The sequence below is a fragment of the Onychomys torridus genome, chromosome 1 (assembly GCF_903995425.1).
Source record: "Onychomys torridus chromosome 1, mOncTor1.1, whole genome shotgun sequence".
NCBI classification, from domain to species: domain Eukaryota; kingdom Metazoa; phylum Chordata; class Mammalia; order Rodentia; family Cricetidae; genus Onychomys; species Onychomys torridus.
The window spans coordinates 177,721,390-177,736,515 of record NC_050443.1 but is presented as its reverse complement, the minus strand read 5'-3'; the positions used below and the strand labels follow the sequence as shown (position 1 = coordinate 177,736,515).

The following is a 15,126-nucleotide window of genomic DNA, read 5'->3' as shown; positions in this document are numbered from 1 at the left end:
CTACAGTTTGTTTACATTGCAACTATTAGTTTGTGCGTTGGGAGGGATCAGCTGTAGGTAGTTGGGGAGGGAGCCCCTGCTGAACAGCAACTCTGGGACACCAGACCAGAAGCTTCTGAAAGCCGCTTCCTGGTTGGGATAGATTAGCTTGCCAACACCCATAACTGACTTTGCAGAATTGCCAATGTGAGAGTAGCTGTCCAGCCATGTCAGCCGCCTGGTGTGTGCTGACTGACGGCTGTCAGTGTTCATGCAAGGTGGCTTCAGGAGGAATGCCAGATTGATTGGCTGCTGACTAGATTACCCTCGGGGCCACTGCAGTGTGATGTGATCTGAAAGGAGAAGAATGCACCATCTCTGCATCCTGCATTGTCTGAACCTGGAAGGCTGCTTCCGACTGCAGAAGGCATGGGGGAAACTGCAAGGTGCCCATGTGGCATCTGAACGCTTTCCTCGGGCTAGGCTGTGTGGAAAACACTGTAGGTTAGGCATGGAGTATGGTGAGGGAAGCCTATGATTCATTTGCTGAACCTTTGCCCTTGGGACCTGTAGTGGATAGCCATCCCAGCATTGGCCTGGAAGTTCCAACCCCCATTGAGGATTCGGTAATGGTCACGCTCACAAGGCGGGGCAGAGAAGGAAGCAGAAGACCCAGGATTGAGAGGAGGGCTCTCTCTCTTGGTTCCGGGACCCTGGACGCTGGAGGTAGACCGAGCAGAGTTCTCCAGAGAACACTGCCGGACTGCGCTATACCTTTGCCAGACCCTGCAACCTACCCCTTCATTTGTAAGTTACCCCACAAAATAAACCTCCCTTATAACTACGTGGAGTGGCCTTAATAATTTCACCAATAGGGACCTTCTAGGGACCTTGGCAAGGAAGCTAAGGGGACATGAATGATCAGGATATCCCCATGGTTCTGGTCAATGTCTTGGAGATTCCAAAATTACAGAAGAGAGGAACAGAGATTTGAGGAAACAGGGCTTGAGAACTACTGAGCTACAGAGGCCTGCCTGATTCAGGAAGCAAAGCACATGACTGTCTCAGTGTGGGATTTAGCCATCAGCACATGGTCACTTTGGCTGAGTTACCTCCAGTGAACCAGTTCCAGGTTTAATAATCTCACTCTGAGTGACAACTTCAGGTAGATGCTGATAAACCCAAGATGCAGGAAGCTTGAGCATCTGCAGCACCGGGGCCTTTGCTGCAGAGAGGTTGTTACATGGTCCGCTCTCAGGCTCACTGGTAGACAGCAGGTAGATTCAGACTCAGGCCTCCAACTCTGTTCCACAGCCTGCGCTCCAGGAAGTCAGTGAGGAGGAGGCACAGTGACAGACAACACCACCTCCTGCAGGGTGTATTTAATACAGGCTTGGATTTCCTGAAAGATCCTTTCCAGATGTGCACTGCAGTCGGCTGCTGGAGCACAAAGGCTAAGGTAATTTTCTAAAAACAGAAAGAAGAAAAATCTGCTTTGTGTCACGGTGTCAGACAGTGACCATCCTCGTACTCCCGCATTGTCCTCCCTCGGCTAATATTAGAAGCTTGTTGTTCAAGATGTTTTGATTCTGCATGAGATATTAGAAGTCGCAGCAAACTTACTGGCGCTTTATCACTGAAAAATGTCTTTCTCTCTGCATCTCTCCCATAAAGTAGCTTTATTTAAAACGTCTTCATTCTCTAGGTTCTTGTGACTAAGAGGCTGTAAGGAACATTCTAAGATTCTTCTCAGTTTTGTTTTGGTCACTGAGACAGAGTTGATGTTGCTAGTTCCACAGATGTAGCCTGTTGTGCAAATGTCACAGGAAGGCCTCTGGAGGGAAGGTGTGTTTCTCCACTTGGGCTTGATGGATGTTTTTTTATGGCAAACATTTCACATTGAGTTTGGGAACTAGGGGAAAGGATGAAGGAATGAGAACAAAGCTGTATGGAGCAGCAGGCATTACAAAGAACTCTGTGTCAATTGCTAGCCTTGTAAAGTGGCTTAAATGGCATTGACCCTGTCTTCCAAAGTGAAGAAAGAAACTGAGTCACCAGCTAAGGGATCAGAGAGGGAATGTGGAGTAGAGAGATGTTCACAGAACAGAGAGCCTTCTATCCGCAAACTCACTGAGAAAACTTCCATCAGCCAAGTTATGTGAACAGAAGTCCTAATGTTTAAAGGGTATTTCCAGAAAAATTTCTAATCTTGCCCTCCCTACTCTTCCCAGGTTGTCATGTAGCCCAGGCTGACCTCAAACTCACTATGAAACCGAGGATGGCCTTGAACTCCTGATCCACCTGCTTTGCCTCCCCAGTGCTGGGATGTTGGCCATGTACCACTGCAACTAGTTTTAGACTAGGGATCAAAGCCAGGACTCCAAGTGTGCTAGACAAGCATTCTACTAAATTCAAGATTTTTGTTGGGTAATCAAGTCCTTAGGGACTGTATGGATCCTGGTGGGCTCCGAAGAGCCAAAGGAGAGTGTGATTCATGGAGAGGGTCACTCTCTCTTATGTAGACCCTCATGTGTGTGCCCTACCCCCACATATTCCTTAATGATGTATGAGATATATAAGTGCCCACCACCACCTCTTAAGGCAGGTGGACATGAGGACAGAGTCTGAAGAGCAAGTCTATGCTAAATGACTTCAAGGCACCAGGGAAAGGAAAATCAAACAGTGTCTGTACCTCCTCCCTGCAAAGCCGTTACAGATATGTGAAAATTTCTTCTCCAAAGTATGCCATCTGTGGCCACCATCCTGGGACCCTGAGCTGCTGCCCTGGCCTCTGCTGTCTTGTGAGTTGCATGAAGGGTCCTTTAGAGAAGTCCTGTTCCATGCTCTCAAAGGAAACCAGACATCTGACACTAAAGGCATGGTTAATGGTAGAATGGGATGTGGGTAACAACAGCAATAACATGGGGGAAAAAAGGTAGTTCTTGTTGTCATTCATTTGTTGAGGCAGCCTTGTGTCTCACAGGCTGCGTCTCTGAGATTTCTAGAAGGAAACCCCAGAGCTAAGGTGTTAAGCAGCACACTCAGCAGCTGTGGTTAGTAAGTGTCCAGCTTTCCTTTTCCTGTGATGTCACTCAGGATCACAGTTCTTCACCCAGGCTCTGCACTACTGATCACATGGGTCTCATCCATGGGGTGTGTCCCAGAAAGCAATTTGAAGTTCATGGTGATCTAGGAGTTAGACCAGCCTTACTGTGATACATATTTGCCTATTCTTGTAACACATTTTTTCCTGAAAGTTACAGAAAAAGTAGGAAAATGATCCCCCTTCCCACTGTCCAAAGACCATCTGCTGTTTAAGATGCTTCAAGACGTTATCATTATAATCATTTTTCTATTTCCAGTTAGCAGCATGCTCCCTTTAATGTGCTATTTTCTACATCAACCACTCTTTTTCAGATCTCCTGAGGGCCTTGCGGCATTTACCAGCCTTTTCTTCTTTAAGGGTGGGGGATTTTCTGAGACTGAGGGCGATACAGTTCTACATTAGTGCCTATTCATTTCCTTTTCATTTTCTCAGAGAAAAACAATCAGCGCTCATCATTGCTGTAGTCATGGAGATTTCATGTCTCCATAAGAAATCCAACAGTGGAGTTTCTTTGTTAATCCCATACTGGACATTTATGCTTCCTTGTTTAGATCACAGCAGTCCAGGCAGGGAAGCCTCTGAAACCAATTACAGCATGATTCATAACTCGGGGTCAGCAGGTAGAGGTGTGTATGTGAACGCTACTCCAGGGCTGCCGAAGCTGTGCGTACAGTAGATGCTCAAGTGGTGCATGTTTGCTGGGCTGATACAAGAGCCAGTGCTTTAACCACCTACCAAAAATTGACTTCACAAGACACCATATACTTGGAAGATCCACAGCTGCAAACCCGCACCCCATCTTTTCCACCACATTGCCATTTTCTGATGGATTATCCACACTCTAATCTTTTCTGTAGCCTGCCAGCCCCTTCCTGCAGCTTGACTTCCATTTTGAGACATTCTACGTGGCCCATCACTGCCCAAGCAGCGTGGGTATGCATTGGTCCTGAGTAAATCTTTGCTGATCAGCTGATAGAGCCATGGAAGTGTTCACAACACACATACTGATCATGTTACCTATCAGTTCAAAGTCCTTCAGTGGGTTCTGTACCTTTAGGACAAAACTCAGTTCATCAATTCTTTTCTGGTTTCACCTGCATCCCCAAACCTTACCATTCTATCCGAAATAGTGAGCAGTGCCCTGGCAAGGTCCTTTCTGGTGCTGGAGCTGGATGTAATGTGGTCATCCCCTAAACCCAGACATGGGGTTCTATAACCTGGAAGGGTCTACACTGCCCCCTCTCTGCTGCAGTTTCCTCCTCGAGATAACAGGGTCCCTGCTACCTATTTGTTGTCGTGAGAGTGTGTGACTGTATGTTGAACACATAGACCAGCACCCAGAACAAGCAAATCCTTCCTGTTACTCTGGAATTACAGTCAAAACATGATGATATGATGCTGCCTTCTGCCAGCCATACTGTCCTTCCCTTTTGCTTGATGGATGTGCCCCTTCTTTTGTCTTGGGCCCTACAGCATGACTTCTCTGAAGCCACTGCAGCTGTGGGTTGGAAGCATTTGCAAGGGAGCTGGTGTGTGGTTTTAAAATCCACGTTGTGCTGTTCACTCTGTTACTCTAGAATGAAGACTTAAGTATAAAATTAGGATTATGTTATGAGGGGGAGGTAGGGCAGGGAGGCAGCAGAAAGGCAAGAGGTGTGAAGGGAATTAACCCAAACTAAGTGTTATGAAATGCCACAGGGAAACCTGTTACCTTGTGTGCTAATTAAAACATTAGAAATAAAAAGATAAAGTTAAAACTTACAACAACAAAATACCTGCCTCATTAGAATTGTCAGGAAAAAACTAGGTCATTTGTAAAACTGTCTATTAAATTCTTCATTTGTCTTTGGTTTTGGTTTTCTTAGCAGCTTTTCTTAACTGTTTTCAGGACTTGCTGACTGGGATGGAAAAGCCCGTTCTCCCAGCACTTAGGAAATGGAGGCAGGAGGATTGGGAATTGAAGGTCATTCTTAGCTGCCTATCTAGTTTGAGGCCAGCCTGGACTACATAAGACCCTGTCACAAATGAACAAAACAAACAGAATTAGACAAAGTATTATCATAATCCTTTTATATGTTTCTTATGGCCTCTTGTGCAGGAAGTTAAGTTAAAGACAAGGTCTTTCTCATTGTCCTATTGGAAACACCAACACAGCATTAGTCAACTGAGCTCCAACACAGCTTGGCTTGGCCAATGCACGTGACCCTTGGCAGTCAATGCTAGAAGGTGTCTTAGAGGCCTGGGACAGGGAGAGATGTTTAAAGGAATCATTCCTGTCTTTATTTGGAAAAGACTGAAGGTTGAACTTTAACTGGAGCCACAATGCTTTATTTGGCACCAGAAAAATAGGAATAAAAGCCTGGCCCAGAGGACTGGGATTGGACAGCCAAGATACAACCCAGTCTTTCCCATAGGACCAACTGCATCACCAAGTTTCTTCAACATGGGATTCATTTATCGTTGAAGAACAACCTGCTTTATAGCCCTGGCTGGTTACCACAGTAGAAATACTCATCACAGCATTTCAAGCTATTACTCTAATGTCAAGCAGCTGCCACAGTTCCTGGCAGTGGCCCACCTGTCCATAACAAGCTGACTCTAGTGCACTCCTGTTTGGAATTCTTCTATCAGTTTTCCCTCCTGAGTAATGAAAATCCTGTCATCTCCAACTGTGAATAAGTGTGGAACAGATTTAATAGACCCTAGAAATGTGGGTGCTGTAACAGTTCCCATGTACTCACCTTGATTCTGAAACTCTTTACCAGGGACACAGAGGTTCTCTTTTGGGGTTCTTGGTCTCATTAATAAAATAATTTAAAAACAGACTCAGAAGGAGGCTCAAGGACAATTTATTAAATTTTATTCAAGTATCAGAGGAAAATCACAGTATAGGTTAGGTGAAAATCCTGGCTATAGAAGAAAAGATGGAGGAAAAACCAAGTTCTCTAAGTCAGACATGGGATATATTTAAAGTTAAAAGCACTCCCAAGGATGGAGGAGTGTAATGAGCTGAGAAAAGAGCCCCCAATCATCCTGCTGGTACAGTGGCCCTGTGGTCTTTCATAGCCCCTCCCTCTGCGTCGTGGTGCATGTTCTGCTTGCTGGATGATCCCGGGTCAAGTGGAGGCTTGTTGATCTCCTCTGCACACAGGCTTCTTCTGTGCTAACCGTGAGCCGCTTCCTTCCATTCCCATCCCTGGTCACAGCTCACACAGCCTTACCAGCGGTAGAGCCTGGATCTTCATGTCTCTCAAAATGCAGCCATGGGGTTCTGCTTAGAGCTGTATATTTTGTTTGATTCTCCCAATCAGGCTTAGGCTTTCTGCAAACATACTGATTCAATTAGCCAATCATTCCGGGGTCCAATTGTGAGTCAATTCTTGGGTTGTTAAGCCAGATGGGTCTGGTGGTGTTAGACTGTACAGAAGGACTGTAATCCCCATCACAGTGTCATTAGGTAACACCAGCTCTAGAGACTCAGAGTCCCATCCAAGAGTGATGAGCAGGAGGGGCCTCCAGGTTGGGCCACCACTGTCATCCAGGTTCTGGGAAGAGCTGTCTGAACTCGAGTTGGACTTTGCTGAGTTAGAAACCCAGGGCCATTAGAGCATTAATTTCATGGCCAGGAATTTCTTTTTCTGAAATTAACACTCCATTCAAGCTGAATGTCATCTGATCCAGTTGAGTAAGCCTGAGGTATCTTCAGAGATTTCCTGCAGAAAAGAAATAACTTCAGCCAGACTACAGAAATAGCTAGCAGTTTTATGTCATTCCGTGTGTTTAGTACAAGGTCTAGGGCACGAGTAGGGCCTTGGCTGTGTTTGTGGTCCAGGTGTTCACCCATTTAGAGTCTCACCTAGTGGGGGAGGGTGCTTTGCAGAGCCACTTAGCAACCCTGCTCCAGACATGTGCTGAGAGGCTTTCCAGGGAGTGTTGGTGTTATGTGGAAAAAATGAAGCAGATGGTAACAGCTGTCCTGAGACCCCTTTTGATGAGCCCACCACCCCTTGCTATGAGCCCACCACCCAGAAAGCAGAGCCCCTGCATAGTACTGTGAGCTGTGATCACTGGCAAGGCCTTTAGATGCCTTCTCTAGTTGAAATGGTAGGAAAGATCCAGGCATAGTAGCTCATGCCTATGATCCGAGTACTTGGGAGGCTGAGGCAGGTGGATTACAAGTTTGAGGACAGCCTTGAGTATATAGCAAGACCTTATTTCAAACACAAGACAAACCCCATCACCAACCCCAAAACCTAGAAGAAATTGGGCCTTTACAAACCTTTAACTCCTACAGTCCTGCTCAGCCTAGTGCAGGAAACTTGGGCTTGCTGGAATTATAGATCAAGCTAAACAAATTATAGTTTCCTTTGTGGAAAGAAGAATCAGCACTGGGCATGTCAACAGGCAACAGAGAGGCACATTGCTGGATAACTTACATCTCCACGGTCATTGTGTTCTCCTATAGAAACAGGACTGCTGTCTGCCAAGATGACCTCACAGGAGGCCACTTCTTATTCAGGATTTCCCCGACAATGTCTCCTGAAGATCCTAAAACATCCCCATGGCAAAAGCAAGCCCTGTTCCTCCCCAGACCAGGGAGTCCCTGGCCTCCTTCACTTTTGTGTCTCTACAACTCTACCACCACTCAGTGCTTCCTGATGAATCATGCTCACCTCTGCAGAGCTCTGAGAATGCTAACAGCCATGTCTTGGCTAAGGGAGCCTGCAGACAAGGCCCGCTACAGGCCTGCTATGCCCGCAGAGAGCCTCACCCACCCCTCTTGACTTTCCCTTTACTCCCAGAAAAACCAGCTCTTTACTGGCATGGGGCTAGGGACATCACTGTACCTGGGTAGGGGGATGAGAAAAGACTCAAGAGACAAAGATATGCATTTTTCAAGGCTCTCGAAATTATGGGAGCAGATGGGCTGTAGGATCCAATTTTGATGCCAGGAACATGTTTCTGTATAAAGTAAATATTTTCCCACTGTGGATCTCCGGTGAGCATGTGGAGAAGCATATTTCCTAAAGATGCAAATAAGTCTAGTCAGAAATAAATATTGAATGGAAACTTCAAAGCCTCTAGTCTATAGACCCTGAAGACTTCTCTCCAAACAAGCAGACACACACAGGTAGATAAAGGCTTGGGGTAGGGCAGGTGGAAGGTTGAATAAAGGAAGGAGCTGGGGGTGGGGGGGGGGAGGGGTGGCACACGCCTTTAATCCCAGCACTTGGGAGGCAGAGGCAGGTGGATCTCTGTGAGTTCGAGGCCAGCCTGGTCTACAAAGCAAGTTCCCGGAAAGGCACAAAGCTACACAGAGAAACCCTGTCTCCAAAAAACAAAAAAAAGAAAAGGAAGGATACACCCATATCTTCGTGTTTTCTCTCTCTCTCTCTCTCTCTCTCTCTCTCTCTCTCTCTCTCTCTCTCTCTGGGGGTTGGCAGGGTGAAGGAAAGAGCAAGCAAGAATAAAGAGGCATATTGACAAAGGAACTACTGTTTATGTCTGGCCAAAGACTGTTTTCTTCTCTCTTCACATATATCTTGTATTTGTCATAGACACATAATATATCATACATATTTATGGGCTATGGAGGTGACATTTCAATACATGTGCATATGCATGTGTAATTCTTTGGCTAATTGGCATGTTCATTATCCCAGAAATGTATCATGTCATTGTAGTGTGAACATCCAGAACCCTCTCTACTAACGGTTTTGAAGTCACAATTAAGTGTCAGCAACCACAGTGGCCTCCTGTGCTATGAAGCATAGGAGTTTGACCCTCTGACCAGCCACGCCCTGAGCCTGTTACCAGCATCTCCCCACACTCCTTCCTTCACTTCAGAGGCCTGGAGTGTTTTCAATGTACCAACACTGCTTTCTGTTGCAGATCTCGCCTTGCAGATTTTTTTACCAACTGCCAGCCTGAGTCAAGGTCTGTTAGCAACTGTCTCAAGGAGAACTATGCAGACTGCCTCCTGGCCTACTCAGGACTGATTGGTAAGACCAGGGGAAGGGGCAGGGGAATTCTCTGGATTACAGACCTGTCTACTGTAGCAAGCGATGTCTGCACAAGAGACAGCTTTGAAGATAGATTGGAGAAAGGAAAAATGGAAGGAGGGAGGGAAGGAATGGATGCAGAAGAAAGGAGAATTGGGGTAATTATGGAGCAGGAAGGCTACAGATTCTAAAGGGAGTGAAGCATCTCCGTTGGGGAACTGACCACACAGAACAAAAGCAGGGGAACAGGGCCACACAGAACATGGCTGTTGGAAGAAGAGAGCAATTCAAACACAGTTAATTAAATAAGGGAACTTTGGAGAGCAGGAGCTTGGAAGTCATAAAAGCTGTTTCCAAAAATGGCCCTTTGGAAATGAGTTCCCCAATACCATAGAGCTTCCTGCCATTATTGTTCTTGGTCACTTGACTCTGATGTACAGGGGATTGTTTAAGGCTATTTTTTTTTTCTGTAACTAACCATTTGAAAGTAGAAACAATATTTTCTAGTTTGTGAGGCCTGTGGTACTAGGAGAGCCATATTCTCAGTATTGAAGAGAATAGTGAAATTAAACCAGAACCCTGTGTATGGGGGAAAATCCAGAAAGAGGCAGACTTACATCTGGGTGAATAGAGCTGGCAGGAACAAAGGCAAGTGTCCCCATGTACCAGGGATAGCCGAAGCTTCTCTGTCAGGCTCCATCACAGTTGGCATTTGAGAAAGACGTTGAAGAATGTGAAAGGTGAGAGAATCACTTTTGTCATACAGCCCTGGCTCAGTGGCATCTCCCTGCCAGGGCCCATGTCAGAGTCGTACACATCGCCAGCAGGAGCTACCCCCATCTAGAACGACAGCATAGGCTAACCTCATCATCAGAATGTCTTCAGTGAGAGCCTTTGGTTTAAGTAAGAGAGTGTTTGGTGCAAAGCTATTTCTAGTTCTTGACACCCCAGCCACTCCCAACTTTTGAAAGGACACCTATGCTCCCACATGTGATTCCTCTAATCAAACTGTCACAGTTCCTCCAGGTGTGCACCATTTCTGTGACTCTAGCCAATGAGTGTACACGCCCGCCGTAAGTTAGAACTGCAGAAACCTATTCATGCTCTCCTTAATGAAGGTCTTAGTCTCTACCAGGGATTGCATATGAAATGGTGGAATTGCAGAAATAACAAAAGCAATTAAGGCATACTCACTGTTTAAAAAGGAAAAATAAAACCAGGGATGCTCCCAGAAGACAACATTAAGTCTGCAGATGTAATCACTGTTACTGCTTCAGTCTGTGTCCGTCCAGGAGTTCATGCTCATTAACTCCCCTGTGAGCAGCCAAGGAGAGGTACTGCCAACATTTCTGTGAGATCATTCCTAGGCTTGGCAAAGCCTTTTGTGCCTAAGCATGATGCAATGGAAGGAACAAATGGTAGATGGAGTGTGTTGTGCAGGCCAAGAAAGATTTCTCTCCTGGGTCTGGGTCTCTTCAACAAGGTTTCCTGAGCCAGTGGTGCCTAACTTCTGCACAAAGTTTGTTTATGCCTTCCCACATGTCAGGGATCCATGGTAGCATCAGAGGCGCAGTGGGCTTGATTTCCTCATTCTGTACCAGTGCCTGGTGAGTTAGAACTCCCTGTATGGTGCAGATTAAATGCTCATGCTAATAATGAGATTCAAGTTAAAAAAGTAAGACCAGTAGGACAATGACAATATGTCCTTGACCCCAGAAGAGCTTCCAAAAACTGTTCTGTTTATAGCCAAACTCATCCTCTGGATTGCTGACCGATTTCTTCTTCCTTCCATAAAAGCAACTAAAAACAGAAAGTTCTTGGCATCCCTGGGCATTGCCTGGTGTGAGCCACCCAGGAGAAGACATTTGGGTCATATTAAATATAAATGCATTGTATATTTCTCCCAGTGAGGACTCGCCAGGAAAGCCACAAGTCATAAGCAGGAAGGCCTACACAGCATCTCTGTGGGAACTGTTGTGGACCCATAGACAATACTTTTAAGAGTCCTTGACTGGGGAAGTTCCATTGTTTTTTTGTTTTCCTTTTTATTCTTTTCTTTTATTCTTTCTTCTTCTTTTGATAGGCTTTCATGTAGCTAAGGATGACCTTGAACTGATCCTCCTGCCTCCATCTCCCAAGTGCTGGGATTACAGGTATGCACCACCAAACCTGGCTCATGGGGTGCTGGTAGCTGGACTTGAAGCAGGCTCGCCAAGCTGAGCTACATCCCCAGCCCCATTTCCATTTCTTTCCCACCTTAGATGAGTTTATTTAAATCAGTTGAGGATCTGGGAAAGGAAGCCTCTATATACATCTGTAGACATTCAGGCTTTGGGGACCTTATTGGAGGCGTCTGTGCTTCCCTGTGTTACCCTAAAGAAACCATTTGCCTCTGAGGAAACTGGATTAAAAGCCTTAAAAGAATTCTTAAGTTATGTGCAACCAGTACTATTTATGAAGATTAATGACATTTTCAAGAAAATGCAAGGGATTTGGCAACTCATGCATTCTAAGTTAATTCTCGCCTTCTCCATGACATCCATACATTTTTGCAGGAAGAAAATACCCTAAATACAGCCCAAGGAGTTTGCTTTTAATTTTTAAAGTAAATGTATAAATTATTTTATGTGCTCGAGATAAATTGCCAAGAAAATGCACCGCTTAACTTAATTTCCCACCCAGCAAATACAGCCTTTGTAATTAGCCGTGGTATTTCCACGTCAGACCAACATTGGTTTCTTTTTAGGCCACAGAAAAGTCCATGTCAGCATAGGAGGACAACTGCCTTGTCTCTCTTTTTCAGGCACGGTCATGACCCCCAACTACATCGACTCCAGTAGCCTCAGCGTGGCCCCATGGTGTGACTGCAGTAACAGTGGCAATGATCTGGAGGAGTGCTTGAAGTTCCTGAATTTTTTTAAGGACAATACATGTCTCAGTGAGTTTTTAAAAAATAAGAAGCATGCAGCACATACATGTTTTCCTCTTTGAGCTGAAGCACTCTGTTACGTTCCTCCATCCTCTCCCTCTCTCCCTCCCCTTTCCTGATGGCTGGTGGTGACTCTTGCTTTTTTGTCACACTCAGTGACACAGCAGGGAGTCTCACAAGTGATGAACTGGGTGCTGCCAAGACTGTGCTCCCAAAGGCCTATGATGACAAGAGATTCAAATAACCGAGGGTGTATTATGTGGAAAGAGTAATTCTACTCACAGATCAAATTTTGATCTTGGCAGCCAGTGTACAATCCATTCCCAAGTTCTGAAAACCTGGTAGGAATGTACAATGTGAAAAGCTCAAACAAAGTGGATAGGACAGGCCTCCAAGGACTGCAGGAAAATTAGAATGTTGACGTCAACAGCCCTCGCATTGTGAGGACTGGCTCTGAGTAGGAGCAATGGATCTATCTTGGTGGGGGAATCTGGCAGTGCAGTGGGTACACTCAGGATGTGGGTTATCTTGGGATCTGAGCTGAGCCCTTGTGAGCAAGGTGCTCTTCTTTGGGAACAGGACTGGTTACTGTTGTGGTACTCTTTAGGCAATTTAGAATCATGTTTGACAAAGGGATTGGGATATACAGACGCGAACCTGGGCATCCATCAGCAAAACTTAAAAAGTAGAAGACTAGGTCTCCCTTGCACACAGCTCCATGAGGGGTGAGCGTGCCCTCGATGACTCTCCAGATGAGACACAACTCATGTTGTAGGGAGTGTAGAGTTCATGCAGTTTCATTTTCTTTACTCCACACAAGCCACATAAGACCCCTAGGAGATACAGTGTCATATCCATGTGACAGCTGAGTAAAAAAGGAGTATTCTCATGGCCCCAGAGTGGTAGAGTTATGATATAAAGCGTGTGCAGGCCTCTGCCTCGAAAAGACCTTGTTTGTGGCTGGTATTGAAGGAGCTACTGTTAGAAGGTAATCCTGAACATCAGGTTCGGCCATCCCCCTGAAGAATTCTGTCCTCAAGCGATAAATTCTGTGTGATGCTATATGCTTACTGGCTTTTGAAGAATTAGCTGGTAAATTTGCCAACTTTTTGGAAAATACCTCATGGACATTTCACTAAAATTTCCACTTCATTTCCTCCATTGAAAAGTAAAACCCAACTTGTTTGATAGGCGCTTCAAACAATGCAATTGGAATGCCTTAGTTTGGTTCTCCTAAAAATAAAATGATCTTTTGAGTTTTAGGTTGCATTCAGACCCACAAAATGTGCCGTGAATGTAGAGCATTTGCGGAGACATTGGGTGTGTCAGCGTGTTAGAGGTGGACCTCTTGTTTAGGCTTCATTTCATGTATTGTTTCTGTTTTAACTTCTTGTACTCTTCTGGTTGAATGCAAGTTTAAGCAAAAATAAAGCAATGGAAAATTTGCTCCTCAGAGAGAAATTAAAGTTGTCCCTCTTTGGCAATATTTTGGAAAAGGGGAGAATAGTCTTATTAATGACATCTAAATCAAAACAAATGCCAAATGCAGCCAACAGCTTTCATAATGGTCCCGTTTGTTTATCCTGGTTTGGATGGAGCACAGGACACAAATGCAGTGTCGTACACAAGGGCCTGACCCAGAAGCTATTACTGTTTTTGAATGTGACTTCTATGTAGAAATCTTGCTCCTCTTTCCTCCAATTAAGCCAGACTCCTCTCTCATCTCTCTACCCTGAACACAGCTGCCATCAGTTGTTTGGTTATAGTCTGGGAACGGGAAATGGTCATTTTAAAGCCAGTTCATGGCCGATAGGTATATAGGGCTGAGAGAAGACTAAGGTTAAGGAGGAGATGAGAGAGGACTTGTATCAGGAAAGCAGATGCACCCTCTTCCCAGGAGCCTCCTGAGCCCCTTTATCTAGACACCAGCCTCCTTTCCCCAGCGTTCCTTGTGCCCCTCCTGACTTCATTGTCTCTTAGCATTTACCATCATCATCCACGTGTGGAAGCTTTTGCTTTTTTGCCTTCCTGGCCAGAAGTTCTGCTTGTGGGTATGGCTTTGGTCTTACTTTGCTGTCACTGCTGTTCAAGACCTCATGATTAGTACATGGAGCCACACCTGGATTTAGTAGTTAGATCTGTAACCTTTCAGTGGATGAAGGAGAGAGTAACTGAACTCAAAGGAGTGAGGTCAGCACACCTGGGAAAGAAGGGTCGTCTTCACAAACGACAGCTCTGTGCTGTGTTGTTCTCATTCTGAGGTCATGTAGGCAACCTGATCTACAGGTTCGCCCTTCTTGAGGCTCTGTGTAGCACTTAAACCACAGTCCCTTGCTAGAACCATGCGCTGCTGCATTTGTATGTTTGGAAGCTGCCTCTCACAGATCCTCTAAAATGTAGACGCATAGAAAACAAGCTTCCAATTTTGCTAAACTTGAAGGATAACAATTTTGAGACAAAATGTCACTTCTAAGGGAAGATTAGGCTTCAGTTATTCTGTCTTGTACATCAAAAAGTGCCAAGTAAGCGTCATATATTAGCAATTTGCACTTTCAGGTCTCAAATGAAGGAGTTTGATTTCTTACACAATGAATATGAAATAAAAAAAAAATTCCTAAATCCAGGGCAAATCCCCAAAGACCTGATTAAAAACTGTTTTTTATTCATTTTGGGAAGGGAACAACACACAACCAATTTACTCTTGCCATAAAAACAATCTAATCCCATGAAATTATAATAAGCTTTGAAAGTTTCACGTTTCAAACTTTTCATTTAGACAGGGCTGTGCCTATCTAATTATGCAGATTCTGTTTGGAAGACTGGAAGCAGAAAGGAGAAAAATAATCACACTTAAATTTTCAGTAGATATTGATGTGGTTTAAGGCAGATTTTTCTTCTAAAGAAACTGGCTGCATTTTGCTGCCTTGGGAGTGTTAGGGTTGCCTCAGCTTCAGTGGAAAGAAAAAGACGCTACTTAATTTTCATTCAGTATAGAATTCTGACAGAGCGTAGGTATTTTGTTTTTCTTGGAAAAGTGATATAGCCATGTTGCTACTTCTAAGTTTGAGGATGTCTTTCAAAGGGCTCCAATAATAAATACTTGCTTTTTT

At 44.9% G+C, this 15,126-nt stretch overlaps 1 protein-coding gene across 4 annotated transcripts in view; it reads left to right on the top strand.

The window, feature by feature from the left end:
* The window catches only part of Gfra1 (GDNF family receptor alpha 1), a 234,107-nt gene that overhangs the window by 187,592 nt on the left and 31,389 nt on the right, over window positions 1–15,126 (top strand). For all 4 annotated transcript variants that reach the window (XM_036173846.1, XM_036173848.1, XM_036173845.1 and 1 more), the window contains 2 exons: window positions 8,978–9,087; window positions 11,891–12,025. In XM_036173846.1, coding sequence (XP_036029739.1) covers window positions 8,978–9,087; window positions 11,891–12,025 — 245 coding nt within the window. The remainder of the gene's footprint in view (window positions 1–8,977; window positions 9,088–11,890; window positions 12,026–15,126) is intronic.